This window comes from Agrilus planipennis, unplaced genomic scaffold, assembly GCF_000699045.2.
Source record: "Agrilus planipennis isolate EAB-ADULT unplaced genomic scaffold, Apla_2.0 scaffold28, whole genome shotgun sequence".
NCBI lineage: Eukaryota > Metazoa > Arthropoda > Insecta > Coleoptera > Buprestidae > Agrilus > Agrilus planipennis.
Window position 1 is genome coordinate 1,430,345 of NW_020438897.1, and position 15,514 is coordinate 1,445,858.

The 15,514-nt window shown below is 32.7% G+C and overlaps 1 protein-coding gene across 2 annotated transcripts in view; it reads right to left on the minus strand.

Annotated features, from left to right (window-relative positions):
* Positions 1-15,514, minus strand: part of LOC108744569 (TNF receptor-associated factor 4) — a 73,638-nt gene that overhangs the window by 36,864 nt on the left and 21,260 nt on the right. For both annotated transcript variants that reach the window (XM_018480420.1, XM_018480421.1), the window contains exon 2: positions 12,304-12,355. In XM_018480420.1, the coding sequence (XP_018335922.1) occupies positions 12,304-12,355 (52 nt within the window). The remainder of the gene's footprint in view (positions 1-12,303; positions 12,356-15,514) is intronic.

Below are 15,514 nucleotides of genomic sequence, written 5' to 3' on the forward strand. Positions count from 1 at the left end.
TTTATTAAGCCTTCAATCTAATAGAAAAAACACTAATCAATTATTGTTTTGCGAATACTGGAAAACTATTCCTTACCATTGTCAATGCAAGCATAAAAATTACTTTAAATGTCTATATTAATGAACAGATAAAATCTGGTTTTACTTCCAGATATTGGTGGAATGTATGTACGTTTTCCATATGTTCTGTCAGGATAAGATTTAGCAGTTCGTTACACTTACTATCATTAGAAAGCATGTGTATAATTTTATGAATTTCTAGATGACTAAACGCGATTTCTTAATAAAATTATTACAACAGTTGAGGCTACTACATTTTTTACGAATTGGCATCGAAAATTTAATTTTTATGATAAGGCAAAAATTACAATTTTCGATTGTAAATGACTTAATTTGCTGTAGAAATAGTAGAATTTATTAGGTAACTTGTAATAATCTCAATTTTGACGTTTCTTTAAAAATTATTTCAAGTTTCTTAATTATTACAATTAAATTTGNGTTTCTTTAAAAATTATTTCAAGTTTCTTAATTATTACAATTAAATTTGTAATATCAACTAAAATATCTAGTAAATTTATTTCTACTGGGATTTTATTTTTACAAATTGGGGTCCAAATTGTAATTTTTATTATTTTCGCTTACGAAGCAACGGGCTAGTGGCATAAATTGTAAAGATCGCTTTAATATTTAGGTGAATTTTCGTTTCTTATTTTCTCCGTGTACCTGCATCTTGAAAATAATATTTATTGGGAAATTCTTAGGTAAAATTTTTAATTACCATCATACACTAGAGGTAAGTATGTACTTGAATTAACGTTTTAACTGCTATAAATACGGGAGTATGCTCTGGAATTTACTTTACTATTAATCGACAAGGGAGGCCTTTCGGGGGTCGGGGGCAATAAATTAAACCTGGAAACTAACCAAAATTAATTATAGAATACGGATATTATATACATATAATTAGCTAAAGCACCGTGGGAATTCGTACTATCAGCTTAATTACGGGTAATTTTCGTCATCACCAGATTATAAAGATCTTGAAATTAACACTGATTATCTTGTTATTACTAAAACAGTTACTTCGGAAATTGGCAGAACTACCATATTACACTTTACATAATAATGTTCTCTTTGAAATTTCATGAAATGAGGAATTAGTTTTAATAAAATTGTCCCGTTATTCGTTTTTTGGAAATTTCACGCTCTGATTATATTACTACCTGAATGGCTTGTTCTTCGCAATCGCGAAATTCCCGCAAAAATCGGTAAGTACCATTATACATATTACTCAATGGCTTTCCAGTTTTGTTATAACAGATGAAAAGAATTAATTAAAAAAGTTCCAATTTCCATTTATTCTTCCCTTTATTTTAGAGTATAACCCAATTTCATCTATTGGTATAAAAGCATTATCAAGGTCGATTTTTGAAAAAACAGTTCTTCCTTTTCTTGACTACTTTTCAAGATAAAGATGACTACCTACTAGGTAGTACCTAGTTATAATTTCTGAGTATGCAGGCGAGTCAAATTAAATTGTTGCAGCTTGTTNATAAATAATTTTTTTAATACACTTTTGACTAAGAAAATTAACGCGCCATTTTGTTCGTATAGTTGTCGATTACAATTTTTTTTTAATTTTACAATTTCGCGATGACAGTACTTTGAATGTTACCGGCTCCTCGCCTATAAATTTAACATTCAAGGATATAGAATAAAACCATAATTCTGGAAATAAAAAGAAAACATTAAAAAATTTTATACGATTGATGTTTTTAATTTGCATTTACTATCAGGACTTAGGATATACCCATCGGTGACTGCTTAATATCTACTTTGACAACTTACATATTTATTTTTAAGATACCTAAACACTTATCCCTTTTACTTTTTATAAAACTAGTTTCCAGCGTGGTCCATTTTTTTTGTGCACATTATTTATGGCACGAATGATATAAATTTTATTTCTCTCCTTTTATAATAAATACCGAAGAAATGTCGACGTTCACCTACTAATATAATGATATTTCTATATTTTAATAATATGTACTTTTAATCCCACATTGTACTAATGTAATAAAATAAAATGAAAACGTGTTTTGAAATCGTGCAGAAGAAGAAGCGAGTAGTAATAGTAGGTAGATTGCAACATTTACTTGAGAGTTAACGAAAAGTGGTGTCACTAACATGCTTGCTTTTAGGTCAAATGCCACCAACAATTCCGTAGTCATTTAAGTACTTGCTGTATTGCAGTAATTGAAATTCTTAACCTATCGTTTATAATTTAAGAGGCTTTAAACTCGTAAACATGTGTTTTTTATCTAATATACAAATAAAATCTAAAAGGAAAAATAATGTTGACTATAAGATCTGCCTAGCTATTTGAAATTAAGGAGTAGAAGATCTTGTATACATACATAGTTATTGAGTAATTATGTTAGGTTTATTACGTGTATTCGGTAAAATTTTGCCTAGTAGTTAATGCGTCATAAAACTTTTAAATAAGTTATCGATTGATTGCTCACTCGTATTCAATTGCGTACAAATTATTTTTTTCCAACCCTTTTGGCGCCCCTAGTTCGGGACTGGTTAGGGGAAGCAACGCATAGGTTCGCCTCTCCCCTTAGAACAGGCTCTGATAGGAACATCACATCATCAATTTCGAACTCTTAAAAAAACACAAAATATTATATTTGACAAAATTATGCTTAATGTACATGTGCATGTACTAAGGCACGAGTTGATTTAGTATGTACATAAAAACGACAAGTCCATTGCCTATTTCATGAGTTACGCAAAATTTTGCCTGGCAAACACAACATTCAGTTAACACCTATTCGATGGTACAAAGTTTGCTTGCAAAACAACATCAATATTTTGATATTTTCATATGTCAGTCCGTAATTGCACGGTAATTTTTGTCAAAAACAATATTACATTCATTATTATTCTTAATTTTGATATGTCGAAAACAACTGGACGTTTTGTATAACGTTTAATTGACTTCTGCGAGTGGAGACTGCAACGATGAGTTAAGCGACGAACCCCGTACATTTTGTGCAACAGATTTATCATTCTAATACGAAAAGTTGCATAAATGTAACAATTCGCTTTCTATTACTCTACATAAACAAATTCTATTGTGTATATCTAAATATAACATTTTATTTCGACGCTTAACACGTAATAAACCTTCAGCAACTAAGAAAGTATTATTTTTCATGCTTTCTGAATATGTCCTTATATAGTCGTTACTCAATCGAGTTAAATGGCAATTGTAGGTAGATATATAAGAAACATCCGTAATTTTTTTTGAAATATCGGAGAAACAATTTCTACATTTAAATTATAGGCATTATATACTTGTTACACTCACGCTACAGCTGTGATTTGTTACTTGTCTCAAACTTGTTGTGTCTGTAAAATAAGCTACTATTATATATATACATATGTATAAACCAATTTTGCATATAAATTACAATGCAAGTTTTTTATACCAGCACAAGTACGTCCATGCATACATATAACTAATTTGGAAAAGGAAATAATTATAAGGTAAAATATTGTTTTTAAAATAATCATGAAAAATCTAACTCCAAAGCATTATCCAGACTACTCTATATTGCTCCTTAAAGAATATCTTTCAAAATTGAAGTGTACCTAATCTTAAGTTGGCTTAGTTGAAGAATCAAAATGCTTGCTTGCACCTGAATGCAAATTCTTTCACTTCATTTGGAGATTAGGTGAACACCACATTCGCTCAGCAGAATTCAACTAGAAATTTTAACCTACAAACAGGATTAAACATGAACAGGCTTGCATGTTTGTTCTTTACTATTTTCACCGACCTCTTGTTGTTTCTTCCGAAAGTAAATATCAAAGACAATCAAAAAACTTAAACTAAATAATGGAGTAGATAAAAAACACATGATTAGATGCATAATATGGTAGCAATATGTTATTTGGTTACGATTACGAAGTTGTAATTGGCAGTCATGATTATGGTAAAATTGCCAAATGCATTGGGTATTGACAATTAATTACTAAAACAAAAAAAGAAAAAAATGTCAGAGCTGAAGAAATATATGCGAAAGTAATTACGATTTTGACCAGAAGGAAATGAAAATTTTTGAAAAACGAGCTGTCCGAAACAACAGAAACGTTAAAGCTTCCTTATCACTCGAAAAATGTATAAATTAGAGATTTTGTCGGGGACCCGGTTACCCGCTTGTTGGGTAATGGATAACCGGGTTCTCTTGAAACTTTAAGTCTTGGTCTTTCAATAAGAGGGTTGAGTTGAAACCGTTGAAAAGAGAATATAATATCTATAAAAACTAAAAGACACAAAATTATACTAAAAGTTTCGCTATACTGCTCCATTCCTGTTCACGAGGAAAAGTAAACACAAGAACGATACTGAAGTAACAAATAATTTTGTAAATGGTTGTTTCTTTTGGCGTTGGTAAAATTACCCGACACTGCCGAGCAGTGGCGCAACAACGTTACAATTTGAGCTCACCAATAAATGACTAAATAAAAATGCATTGTATTGGAAAAATCTAAAAATACTATAAATGACTAAACTAAAAAAAAAGTCAGTTCGCTGCTCATTTACGAGCTTGAACTGTTTGAACCGAACTTACAAGTTAGGTTATTATCTGAATGGACCCCCCTTGTTGCGCCCCTGCTACCGAGTACGCGACGTCATTATCCGATACTAAAAAAAGTGCCGGATCTAAACCGGGTACCTGGCCCATCTCTGGTATGAATTTAATGCAGATATGCAGCTGTACCTTGAGAGCTAATAAGCCATCATTTCAGCATAATTAAGGATTTCTTTTATATGCATATATTTCTGATTGATCTGTCTTTGTGATGCATTCAATTAGTTTTTCCTCGATAAAACAAGTTGTTCACAAGATGTGTATAATAATTATCTTTTGATGTTGGACGAAAACACCTGCATAAGACTGAACTCGCATAAAATTGAAAGGTGCATTAGAAAGATAGACACGATGGATACCATACATAGATAGTCGCTCGACGACCTTGCCACACACCGGCTGTTGACCTTCACTGTACCATTATTGGACATACACGCGGTATACGTATACTTGGCTATAATATATTGTATTTCTACACATGTATGTTTACAATAATTTGATTAGCACTATTTCACCGTCAGCGAAATATTTGCTAAGAAGCTGAAGAAGGATCGTTAAAACCTTTTTTAGTTGTAATGAGGTGCCATTTTCCTTATTTGGAAAATTCTTTCGGATAAATATCTCTAACAGTACATTAAATACACTCCTCAATGCGTGTGGCAATTGAATTTACAATTAATTTAGAAATCGCACAAACCGAACGATCCAAACGGTACATGTTAAATAAAATCGAATATCTGCACTATAACAGATATCGAAAGTTTACGGAAAATGTAAACAGTGCCTATTAAACTGGAAGTCGAATTGGCTATCGAAATAATTAGTTGGAATTATCAGTATAGGTAGACGAAGACGTAATTTATTCGGTTAGTTACTACCAACAAAGTCAATGCTTTTCTTGGTATTGTAGTCCTAAGAAATTTTTAGATTTCGTTATCGAGAGCCAACGCGGCGACTTTACTTTCAAAATGAAATTAATGCCCAATTACAAATTGATGTTTTCATAGGTATCTCAAATTATTTTATAGTCTTTTACAGCATGTTTTAGCAAAAACGTTAAACATACTAATTAGGTAATTAGCTTTGATATTATCCCAACGTGTTTAATGATTACATGTAAACCAACAGAATGGACGAGTTCTTATTATTAAACACATGTCTAAAGACTCTTAAGTATTCAAAGATATAATTACACATGACATTCATAAAAACGCAAATTTAATAGAGTGTGGTATAATGCAGACCGTTAACAAAGGGGTAATCGCATTTTCATGGCTCTTAAAACCTGTTAAAAAGGTATCAATTATACCTGTACAATAAAATTAGAGAAGACTGAAACTATGTAACCGTTTTGATTTCAGTATATGTATCTATTTTAACAATTACTTAACGGACATGTAATTTTTAAAAAAAGTATCGAATGATTCAAATTTGAATGACCTTTAGATTGAAATTACGATTAAAGATGAATACTCTGCAGTCATTGAGAAGGCTACCACGATTCCTGTTTCGATTTATATTGACTTACAGATTACAGACGAGCTTTTCAGTTTACGCCTATAATAAAAAGAAATTCAGAATTTGACTGGATGCTGTTCCGGATATTCGAATTCATCGGACTGATTTACACTTATTTTTAATGCTATACTATTAGTAAAAATAATTTTCATTTTAAATACATACGTACAATAATAATAAAGTTTTTGAGTTTAGCATGTACACAATAAAGAGTCAAAGGGTCTTATTGTTAGACATAAAACTTTTATCAGAAATAGTATTTCGAGGAACCTTGGCGTTATGTGCAAGGGTTCTAGGGGTTTCGAGAGTGCAAACAATCAAACATAACCTAATGCGATTTTGTACATACCTCAACCACATAATTGTAGTTTCTTTTTTTAAATATCTTTGTATGTGTAGTATTTGTAGTAATAATTTTTAAGTATATTATCATAGCGATGTGTACTTTTATAGCTGTACTTATTACATATTTATTGCTCAATTAAGAAACAAAGTGATGTAGTACAGGATGACCAATGTATACGAATGTATACATATATTTTAAATAGTTTTTATCACTGACGCCTTTAAAAGGTGCCAGAGATTTAGTTAATGAGTAAAGGCTTATGCAATTTTTTAATATACCATAAATAACTATACTAAAACGTACTTGGGCAAAGTCTAAAGGATTGAAAGCTCTCTGCTCAATTACTATACCGTTTTTATGACGTACGGAACCGATAAACAATAACCCATATCGTTGTTGAAAATCATGTCTGCCCTCTTAAGCAGCTCTTTGTCGACATGATTCATATCCTAAGAATTAGTTGAACTATTAACCTGGACTGGACTGAAAGGAACCGTAAATTCCTTCTTTACATTCAACTGAAAGCATAGGTTAATACGTTTAATACTTAAGTAAGAAAGCAGTGGCGTAACAAAAGACAGTGTGAACTTCCTCTAACGAAACTTCACTTCCGATTTCGTTGAAATTTTAGTAAATTGTACGTGTTGGACGAGGAAATCTTTCCATTCCTTAGTTTTGGGATTAAATACAAACTCAATCTATAGATAAACGAATCGGTCAAAAATAAGGTTTATTGTAGGTGCACAAAAGGATGGTCATGACCACATTAACCCTTCGGGGGGGGGGGGGACAATTACACTCTAATAAGCTTAATTTAACCTAACAATGATTTTATTTGATTGAAGTACCTAAGTTTTGTCGTTACTGTGCATTTCTTGAAAAAACGTTGTTTGTGATTCATTTGTTTAGCGTAAACCCCCAAAATTAGGGGAAGGAATGATTTCTGTACCAAATATATATACGTATTTTTAACCACCAGATGAAGCTGTATACATATCAAAATTTCAACGAAATCGAAGGTGAGCACTCTAATCTAGGCATCAACCAAAGTCTACAGAATTTTGCAAATAGGATTTTAATTGGTCGACAGTAAAAGAAAATTATGATGAAAGCGACAGCATAAACACAAAAAAATACAGTGGAATAGAGAGCCAATAAATAGACATTTCTGTTACTTTCGTTTTATTACCTATACTACAATATTAACGAAAGCAAAGACACGGCAAGCATGTGCGTCTAATTCTTTTTTAACGAACGGTTATTATAACGTACCGATTTTACCCTGTACGAATTTTACTGTACTTTTAAATAAAATATCGCTAAATTGCCTTGTCTTATCGATGTTATTATTCGAATTCTCTTTTATCCAGTTTTGTTGTGAATTTGAAAGTTTCATAAAAAAAGATACGACTATGTTTTTTCAATTATTTTTCCCGTAGAAGGTTCCCAAGTGTATTTTCTTGGGGTCACCGCCGACACAATAAAATTCCGACTTATCTACGACATGTATAGTAACCCTAGCACGGTGTTCGGTTGACGAAGAACATTGATATTCAAATGTTCTCTGTGTTCTTGTGAAGGATTACGTTGGATAGATATAATTTCATACGCACTGTGTGTGTGTTGAGTAAAAAACCCGCACAAAAGATTTCATTTCTCGTTTACGATCCCCTTTCAAGCCGCACAACAATAATAATAATGATAGTAAAAAAAAATGAACAGACAGGTTTTCGGTTTCTTTGTGTTTGTACTTTCTAGTTTACTGTTAAAGCAAGCGGAACTAATCGGAATGAAGTCGATAATGACAAGAGGGACAATAATTGAATTGTCTGATATTTATTATTGAATTATTATTATTTACTGACCGTGTGAATATTGCATTTTTATCGTTGTTTTCATCATTTCCTTTTAGAAATACCTATCAGGTATCTTGTAAGGAAATGAGTGTGGAATTGGCATTATCACTTCCTCTAAACTACAGAAGCGAATCAAATTCTGTTTTTAAAAGTGCAAAATCGCATTTTCTTTATACACAAATAGTTTATTGTACTGATAAGATTTGCTAACAGTTTTAGTTTTAATAGATCCATGTTTCAATTGTCAATTAATAAATTTAATAGTCTTACGTATACTTCAGTTTCAAATTTTTTAATTTGAATCAGTTATTAAAATTGTAAGGTTATATAAAAATTATTATTACCTATACCCAATATATATGTATAGGTATTTTGTTCAAATTATATTAAATTACATGTGTAGAAATATTGATTTAATCGTGGAGTTTAGAATTATAAGTACTAATAATTGATTTAGTACGAAGCTACGGGCGAGTAGATCTTTGCGAAGCCCTTGTCAAGACAACAAATTAGTAATCATGATAAACTAATGTGCCTTAACATCGTATAATAATCAGGGATTCAGAAATGATACCTGCGTCTTTTTTGAAGACTAAGAAATTCATGTAAATATTAGTACTATTAGTACCTAATATTATTCTACTTGGATTGTTGCGTGAGTGCGCGAGACCCCTGCAAGAGTGAGGTCCCGGGCGGTTGCCCTGCTCGTGAACCCCGAAAGCCGCCCCTGAAGTAAAGTGATTTGTCTAATTCTGACAGATGGAACATACAAACGTTCTAACATAACACCAGAATGTACTCTTTACGTTGACATTTAAGGTAAACACGGTATGAGCTTTCAAACATCTGCCAGCTTTGAACTCTAACCCTCTTTGAAGTGAGTACAAATTAGTCCTGTCTAGTAGAGGCGATAAACTTTCCTTATTGTAAGTTGACCCCATCAGGATATCAAAAACGTTGAAAATCTATTCAAATACAAACGTAATTATGGTTTAACTCATTCTTGAAATTCGAATACTAAAAATGTTTTGAATTGCTTTTTACTAAAAAATATGTTTAGGGTGCATAACGGATATTTATGGAACTATTTATAACTTTTATTGGCTTTCGTAAATCGCCAAGCTGCCAGGCAGCTGTCCATTGTCCAATTTCCAAGGGTCAGTTCACGAAACTCTAGCAGCTGCAGCAGAACCGTTCAGAGAGCAAACAGCTTCCACGACCCTCGAGTCCATTCTCCTTTCGACTTTAACATTAATAGTTTCGTCGTTTCTCACAATGTTATTTTTATTTGGTAATTACTTAAACTATCATAATTGACGTTCAGTTGATAAGAATCATGTTGGTTTCTAGAAATAGACCCTTATGAAATAGAGAAGGATCCTATTTTATATCGAGATAAAAAATTGTCTTAATTATTTTTAATGTCTGTCAAATCCACTGTAGAAAATGAAACAATTCAAATGAATACGCATGCTGATCTTTTTCATTTTTCAATATAAATAATCCAAAAGTATCGAACACTAGATACTTAACAATGTAATAAACTATTCCATGTATGATTCAATTTTACCATATACAGTTATAGAAAATGCAAATAATACTTGTTATTCAACTAATAGTGTGGAAATACAATGTTCTTATATAATCACCTTACTAATATAGAAAACGACTTAAAAAATTACAAAACAGGTAAATAATAACTTGGATAATGCAAATTGTAACTTGCAACACTGCAAAAAATGGATTTATAAAGGAAAAATTCAAACTTACAACGAATTAAACAGTTCCCCTCTTCAAGGTCATTATTTCTTTCAGGTACCACACATGCCATTCAAATCTGGCTACTTATGATATAACGTAATTACAAATATTTAACCTTTCAGTAAAAATTTAACTACAAATTTTGCGTTTTAGTTTTTTTTATATCATAAACTGCCCCTATGAAAGGTCACCATGGTGGCATATTTTTCGGTATTATCTATCTTCTCCACACTTCTGTGCTTTATTAGACAGATGTGCACACAGAGTAGGTAAAGGGCGATATTACAAAAAGGAAGTGGAGAAATATGGTAGCATATGCTCGTGTAGCAGCTTGCTACAAATTGAATAAAAATACTTACCTACATATGTACCTTGGCTAAGTATAGACGTAATTTGCGGAAGTTACTAATGGGATATTAACAAACTAAGTAGGGGTGAATTACTGTACACATTCTATAATCGAAATGAAATCGAATACTTTAAAAAAGTATCGTATCGTTCTACGAGAGGTACAACAAAGGGACCAAGCTCTGTAGAAATGCAGGTGTTCAACGCTGAGAAGCTACTATGCTCCCTAATTTAATTATTTTTAGTAAAAGGTACGAAAATTATGTTAGTTTAAATCTCTGCGTAAGAAATTTTATAAATCACATGAAACAATGCGAATTTTATTAATATTATAACAACTGATTTAGAAATTACCTTCAGACATCGTTTAAATTGTCGTGAAATTAAAAATGTCGCTTTTTATTAAATAAAGCCAAAATTGTGAAAGGTGAAAGTTCATAAATTTGTGGAAGCAATGAAATAAGTAAGTACCTAGAAAATGTTAGATAATTTGAGAAAATACGGTTTTTAATTAGGAAAAGTTTGTTTTTTAACAAACCCGAATGAAAGTATGTACTTACAGACATGCGGTCATTGTCCATATAATGTTTATTATAATATTTGTAAGAGATAAGCTGTTTTGTATTAAATGCTTCTATGAATGTGACAGTTTTTCCGTTGAAGTTTAAACGTTACATGTTAAAAGTAAATAGCAACGGTTTGGAGACGGTTTAGTTGTTAAAATTGCCGTTGGTATTGAATAGCACAGCGGAAGGCGAGCACGTGTTCTGAAGATGTAACCCGCATTGTTCAACTTCCATTCTATTCTTCCTTACAAGTGTTTTATTTTAAAAGGTTCAATGAAACCTACTCCCCTTTATGTACAAAATCCCTATCTTAACTGTGGGGCAATAATGTTTTTGAAAAAAGAGTTGTTACTCACTTCCTAAAACTAATACGCTGTAAGTATTCCTAAAAATTGTTGACCAGTCAGCATTAGCTTTATGTATACGTTTCAAATAGGAACAATACGATTTTCTTCTCCGCATATTTATAACTTATAAATCTAAATCATTGTTTCTTTACGAATGTTATCGATAATAATCATGACATATGACAAGGGGGAGGGGAATTCTAAGGAAATTTATTTTAGTTTTTTCTTAATTTGGCAGTTTTTAAAATTTTTGATTACGATATATTTTTAATCATAAGAAATCGTTTATAGGGGGTGGCTGGCTTTTATGACGTAATACTTGCTAAGGGGGTCGCTGAAAATATAACTTGATAAGAGGACGGGGAGACCAATTCATCATCATCATCAAAAGATCCTCAGTTTTAAGACTGGTTGGACACGCACCTCCACTCTGAGTTAATCATCGCATTTCCCTAAACCTAAAATATCCCACATCCTTAACTATTTGCAAACAGCAATGTAATCTAGGTGTACTCATGTTGACTCCTGTTTCTGCCTCTAATATGTCTCTGATTAGACCTTCATGCCTGAGAAGTTATCCTACCAACCTATCTCGCCTATCTTTTATTGACTTCCATAGAGTCCTCTGCTCTTCTATTCTTTCTAATACCTCTTCATTTCTAACCTTCTCTATCCACGCTATCATCATTCGCATGTAACACCACATTTCGGACGCTTCTAACCTTTTCTTTTCCGCCGCGCCCACTGTCCATGTTTCGCACCCGTATAGCTTCGCGCTCCAAACATACACCTTTAACAATCTTTTTCCGATTTCTAGATTAACCGTTTGCGAGCATAGAAGTGACTTCTTTGTATTGAAAGGATCCAATTAAATAATAATAAAAAGTCAACGCTTACCTTAGCGTAGTTTCCAGCCACTTGTGACTCTGAGCCGGTAAAGACGCATTCACTGAAAAAAAAAAGAATTATGTATGCATGTTTGGTAATCTTTTTTATAAATATTAATAGTATAACTATTTTTTAGTCGTTCTAGTTATTTTGAAAATAATGTTCATGGTTATTTTTGAAAATTTTTCAATGAGCACTAAAAGCTCGTTTACAAATAGCGTTGCCGAATGATAGTTCTTGCAACATTAAAAGTGCTATTTTCTTTTGTAGTATTTTAGATTCTGCATTTGCTGATTATTCCTCTGACAATGATCAGCACATGCAAAATCAACTAACAAACGCATTTTCTAGCCATAGTTTCCCTACGATCTTTTCTACCAACGTGTTTGGGAATTCTTTTTATTTTATTTTTTGATCCGTGTTGTCTTTACCTTATTGTAGATGCTTTTCCTTATAATAAAGCTAACTGAAAATAATTTTTAACGCTTTATTCATTTCTTAGATATGAGGGTCAAGAAGTTTTGTATTTCAAGGAAAATTTCCGTAATCAACCACTTAACAAGGACTCTGTCCTTATTTGTAACAGGAAAGGAACGACTAGCACACGCACACACATTCAAGTGTAAAGTACGAGCGTTCAAAACATTTTCTAAAAGTCATATCTAAGTAATAAGCGGTAAATGATCAGTAGAGCGAAAGAGTGCTCCGTAAATATCAAGTTTTGCGATCAAAATTAACATCCAGTGAGCATAAAATTATTCAGTGTATTGTAGCTTCAAATGTAGCAAACGAAGGCACGTGTTCGAAGCTGCTTGAACTAATTCTTTGGCCGGAGTGTAATTTTGAAGAGCCACATCCGCGGTAATTCGATGAACTCTCAGGCCGAAGTGTCTGCCGTAATAAAAGGATAAACGATACTCCTCTTCTTTAATAATGCATACTTTTCAAAGCCTACTCATTTTTCTTCGCTCTATTAGGAACATTCAACCAGATTCTTATTCCATAACGGAAATGGGAATGTTTAAATACGAAAATGTATCACATTAATATGTATCAGTTTTAAATTACATACTTATATATATATATATGTGTACGTGTTTATTCATTTATAAACTGCAATTACAATTTGTAGGGTAGAAGTGTATATTGTAACGTATTTGCAATTTTCAAGCAAAGTATAATTAGGCTATAAGGGATATAGTTACTGGAATCAGTAATCATTCATACACTTACGATAACTGTAGGTATATGCTTTCAAACACATTCATTTAAATCAATATTATCTGTTGTCTAAAGAGATTTATATGTTATGCAGATTTTGATCTAACTCACACATATTAACAGTGTATAAAGCCTGATATCCACCGCAGTTGTCCCGAAAAAATCAAAGATGCAAATAAAAGAATGAGACCGCCTGTTTATGAAGCTTGCGAAGACAGAATTGTAGGAGAAAATCCATCTTGATTTCTCTTGCTCGGAGTTTATCACGTTGTAAAGACCCTATTATATGACGCGTGGATTGCCAACCCATGCTCCGTGTAACTGGTTAGAAGTGACCTGGGGCGAACAGACGCGTCCTAGCGGTTTGTTTAGCTCATGTTACAGAGCGCGTGGATTTCCAAGCCACGCACCATGTAACGGGTTCGGCGCAGCCTGGAGCAGACAGACGCGTTCTAGTGCTTTCATTGATTTCATTCGACGGCGGTGGCAGGCACGTGTAATGCCGATCTATGTTCCACGCACCGTGTAACATGACCTTTATACAGCGCGTGGATTGCCAAACCACACTTTGTGTAACGGATTCCGCGCGAACTGCAGAGGGCAAGCGCATCTAAACGATTTCTTTGGCTTCTTCTCAAGGCTGCGACGGGGGCGTGGAATTTCGATCCAAGCGTTGTGTAAAGGCTATCCTACACGACGCGTGGAGCATGGATCGGCATTCCACGCGCCCGCCGCTGCCGTGAAAAGAAATCAAAGAAGCAGTTAGGACTCGCCTGTCCTCTCCAGGCTGCGCCGGACCCGTTACACAGAGCGTGGATTAGCAATTCATGTTTTTTAATCTTTAGAGGGAAGTTAGAAAGAGGTTAGCAAAATTTAAGTATCATAAACAAAACTAGATAAAAATGTACTAATCTTTCGCAGTCTCTGCCTATACATCGTACTTAGTTTGGGAAGAATTTATTTCAAGCCTCTTATCTCGTTTTCATCAACTTTCAGTTTTCGTATTTGATTTATTTATGATTTACTAAGTTCATTTTAGAACGTGTGCAATAAATAGCATTTTTTTATTTCAATACTTTAGTTATAAATTCAAATGAAATATTTAGCTTTTATTATTAGTTACTGTATTCAATAGTTTTAGTTTTCTATTATACTATGTTGCTAGTAATAAAAAATAAATTGGACAATACTATCGCGGTCAAGTTTTCATTTTTAGCATTCAATTGTTTTCAAAAGCAGTAAGTCGTAGTAATGTGACAAAAATTATTCACCTAATTATGATAGTGAATAAAAGAACGAACGGTAAATGTGCATATGGTACAGAATTGTTCCGGAATTGCTTTCAAAACATTTGGAGCAAATAAATAGCGTACCTACATAATTTCCGTTTTATACACTAGTGCGATGTAAATTAGAACGGGTTTTGTTTAATAAAGCGTGAATATTTTATTTCTTTGTTGCCAAATAATACAGTGTGTCTACTTATAAGCTTTGGGTTCATCTAATAAGTGAAGTTTTTCTAATCGTTTTCTAAAAACTTTGGATTATACGCATTTATTACCACACCACAATATCTTGCAGTTTTCAGTTTTACATGGTTGGCGTATATGAATTCGATATTATTTTGTGGGCTGTTTTGTCGTAATTCATAGAATGCTAAAGGTGATTTGGCAGGTGCTGATATCAATTTGGAACTTCAAAATTCCATAGACCATGACACTGATCCTGGAAAACAATACCGATCCAATATTTTGGATTATTATCCATTTCCAAGTTGAGAATTTTTTGGACTCTCTTCAATTAAAGAATTAGAAGCTATTCATGAAATATTTTTTTATGCTTCTGGTACCTTCAATAGCCAATGTGAGCAACTTTCATTCATTATTTTATATAAAATAATTCGAAGTGGTCTGTATTCTGTCGAAACTGCCAGACGCGGATGGCGAATTCGATCTTTTTGGATCTCATCAGCGTGTCGCAGGCAGCCCGACAGAACACA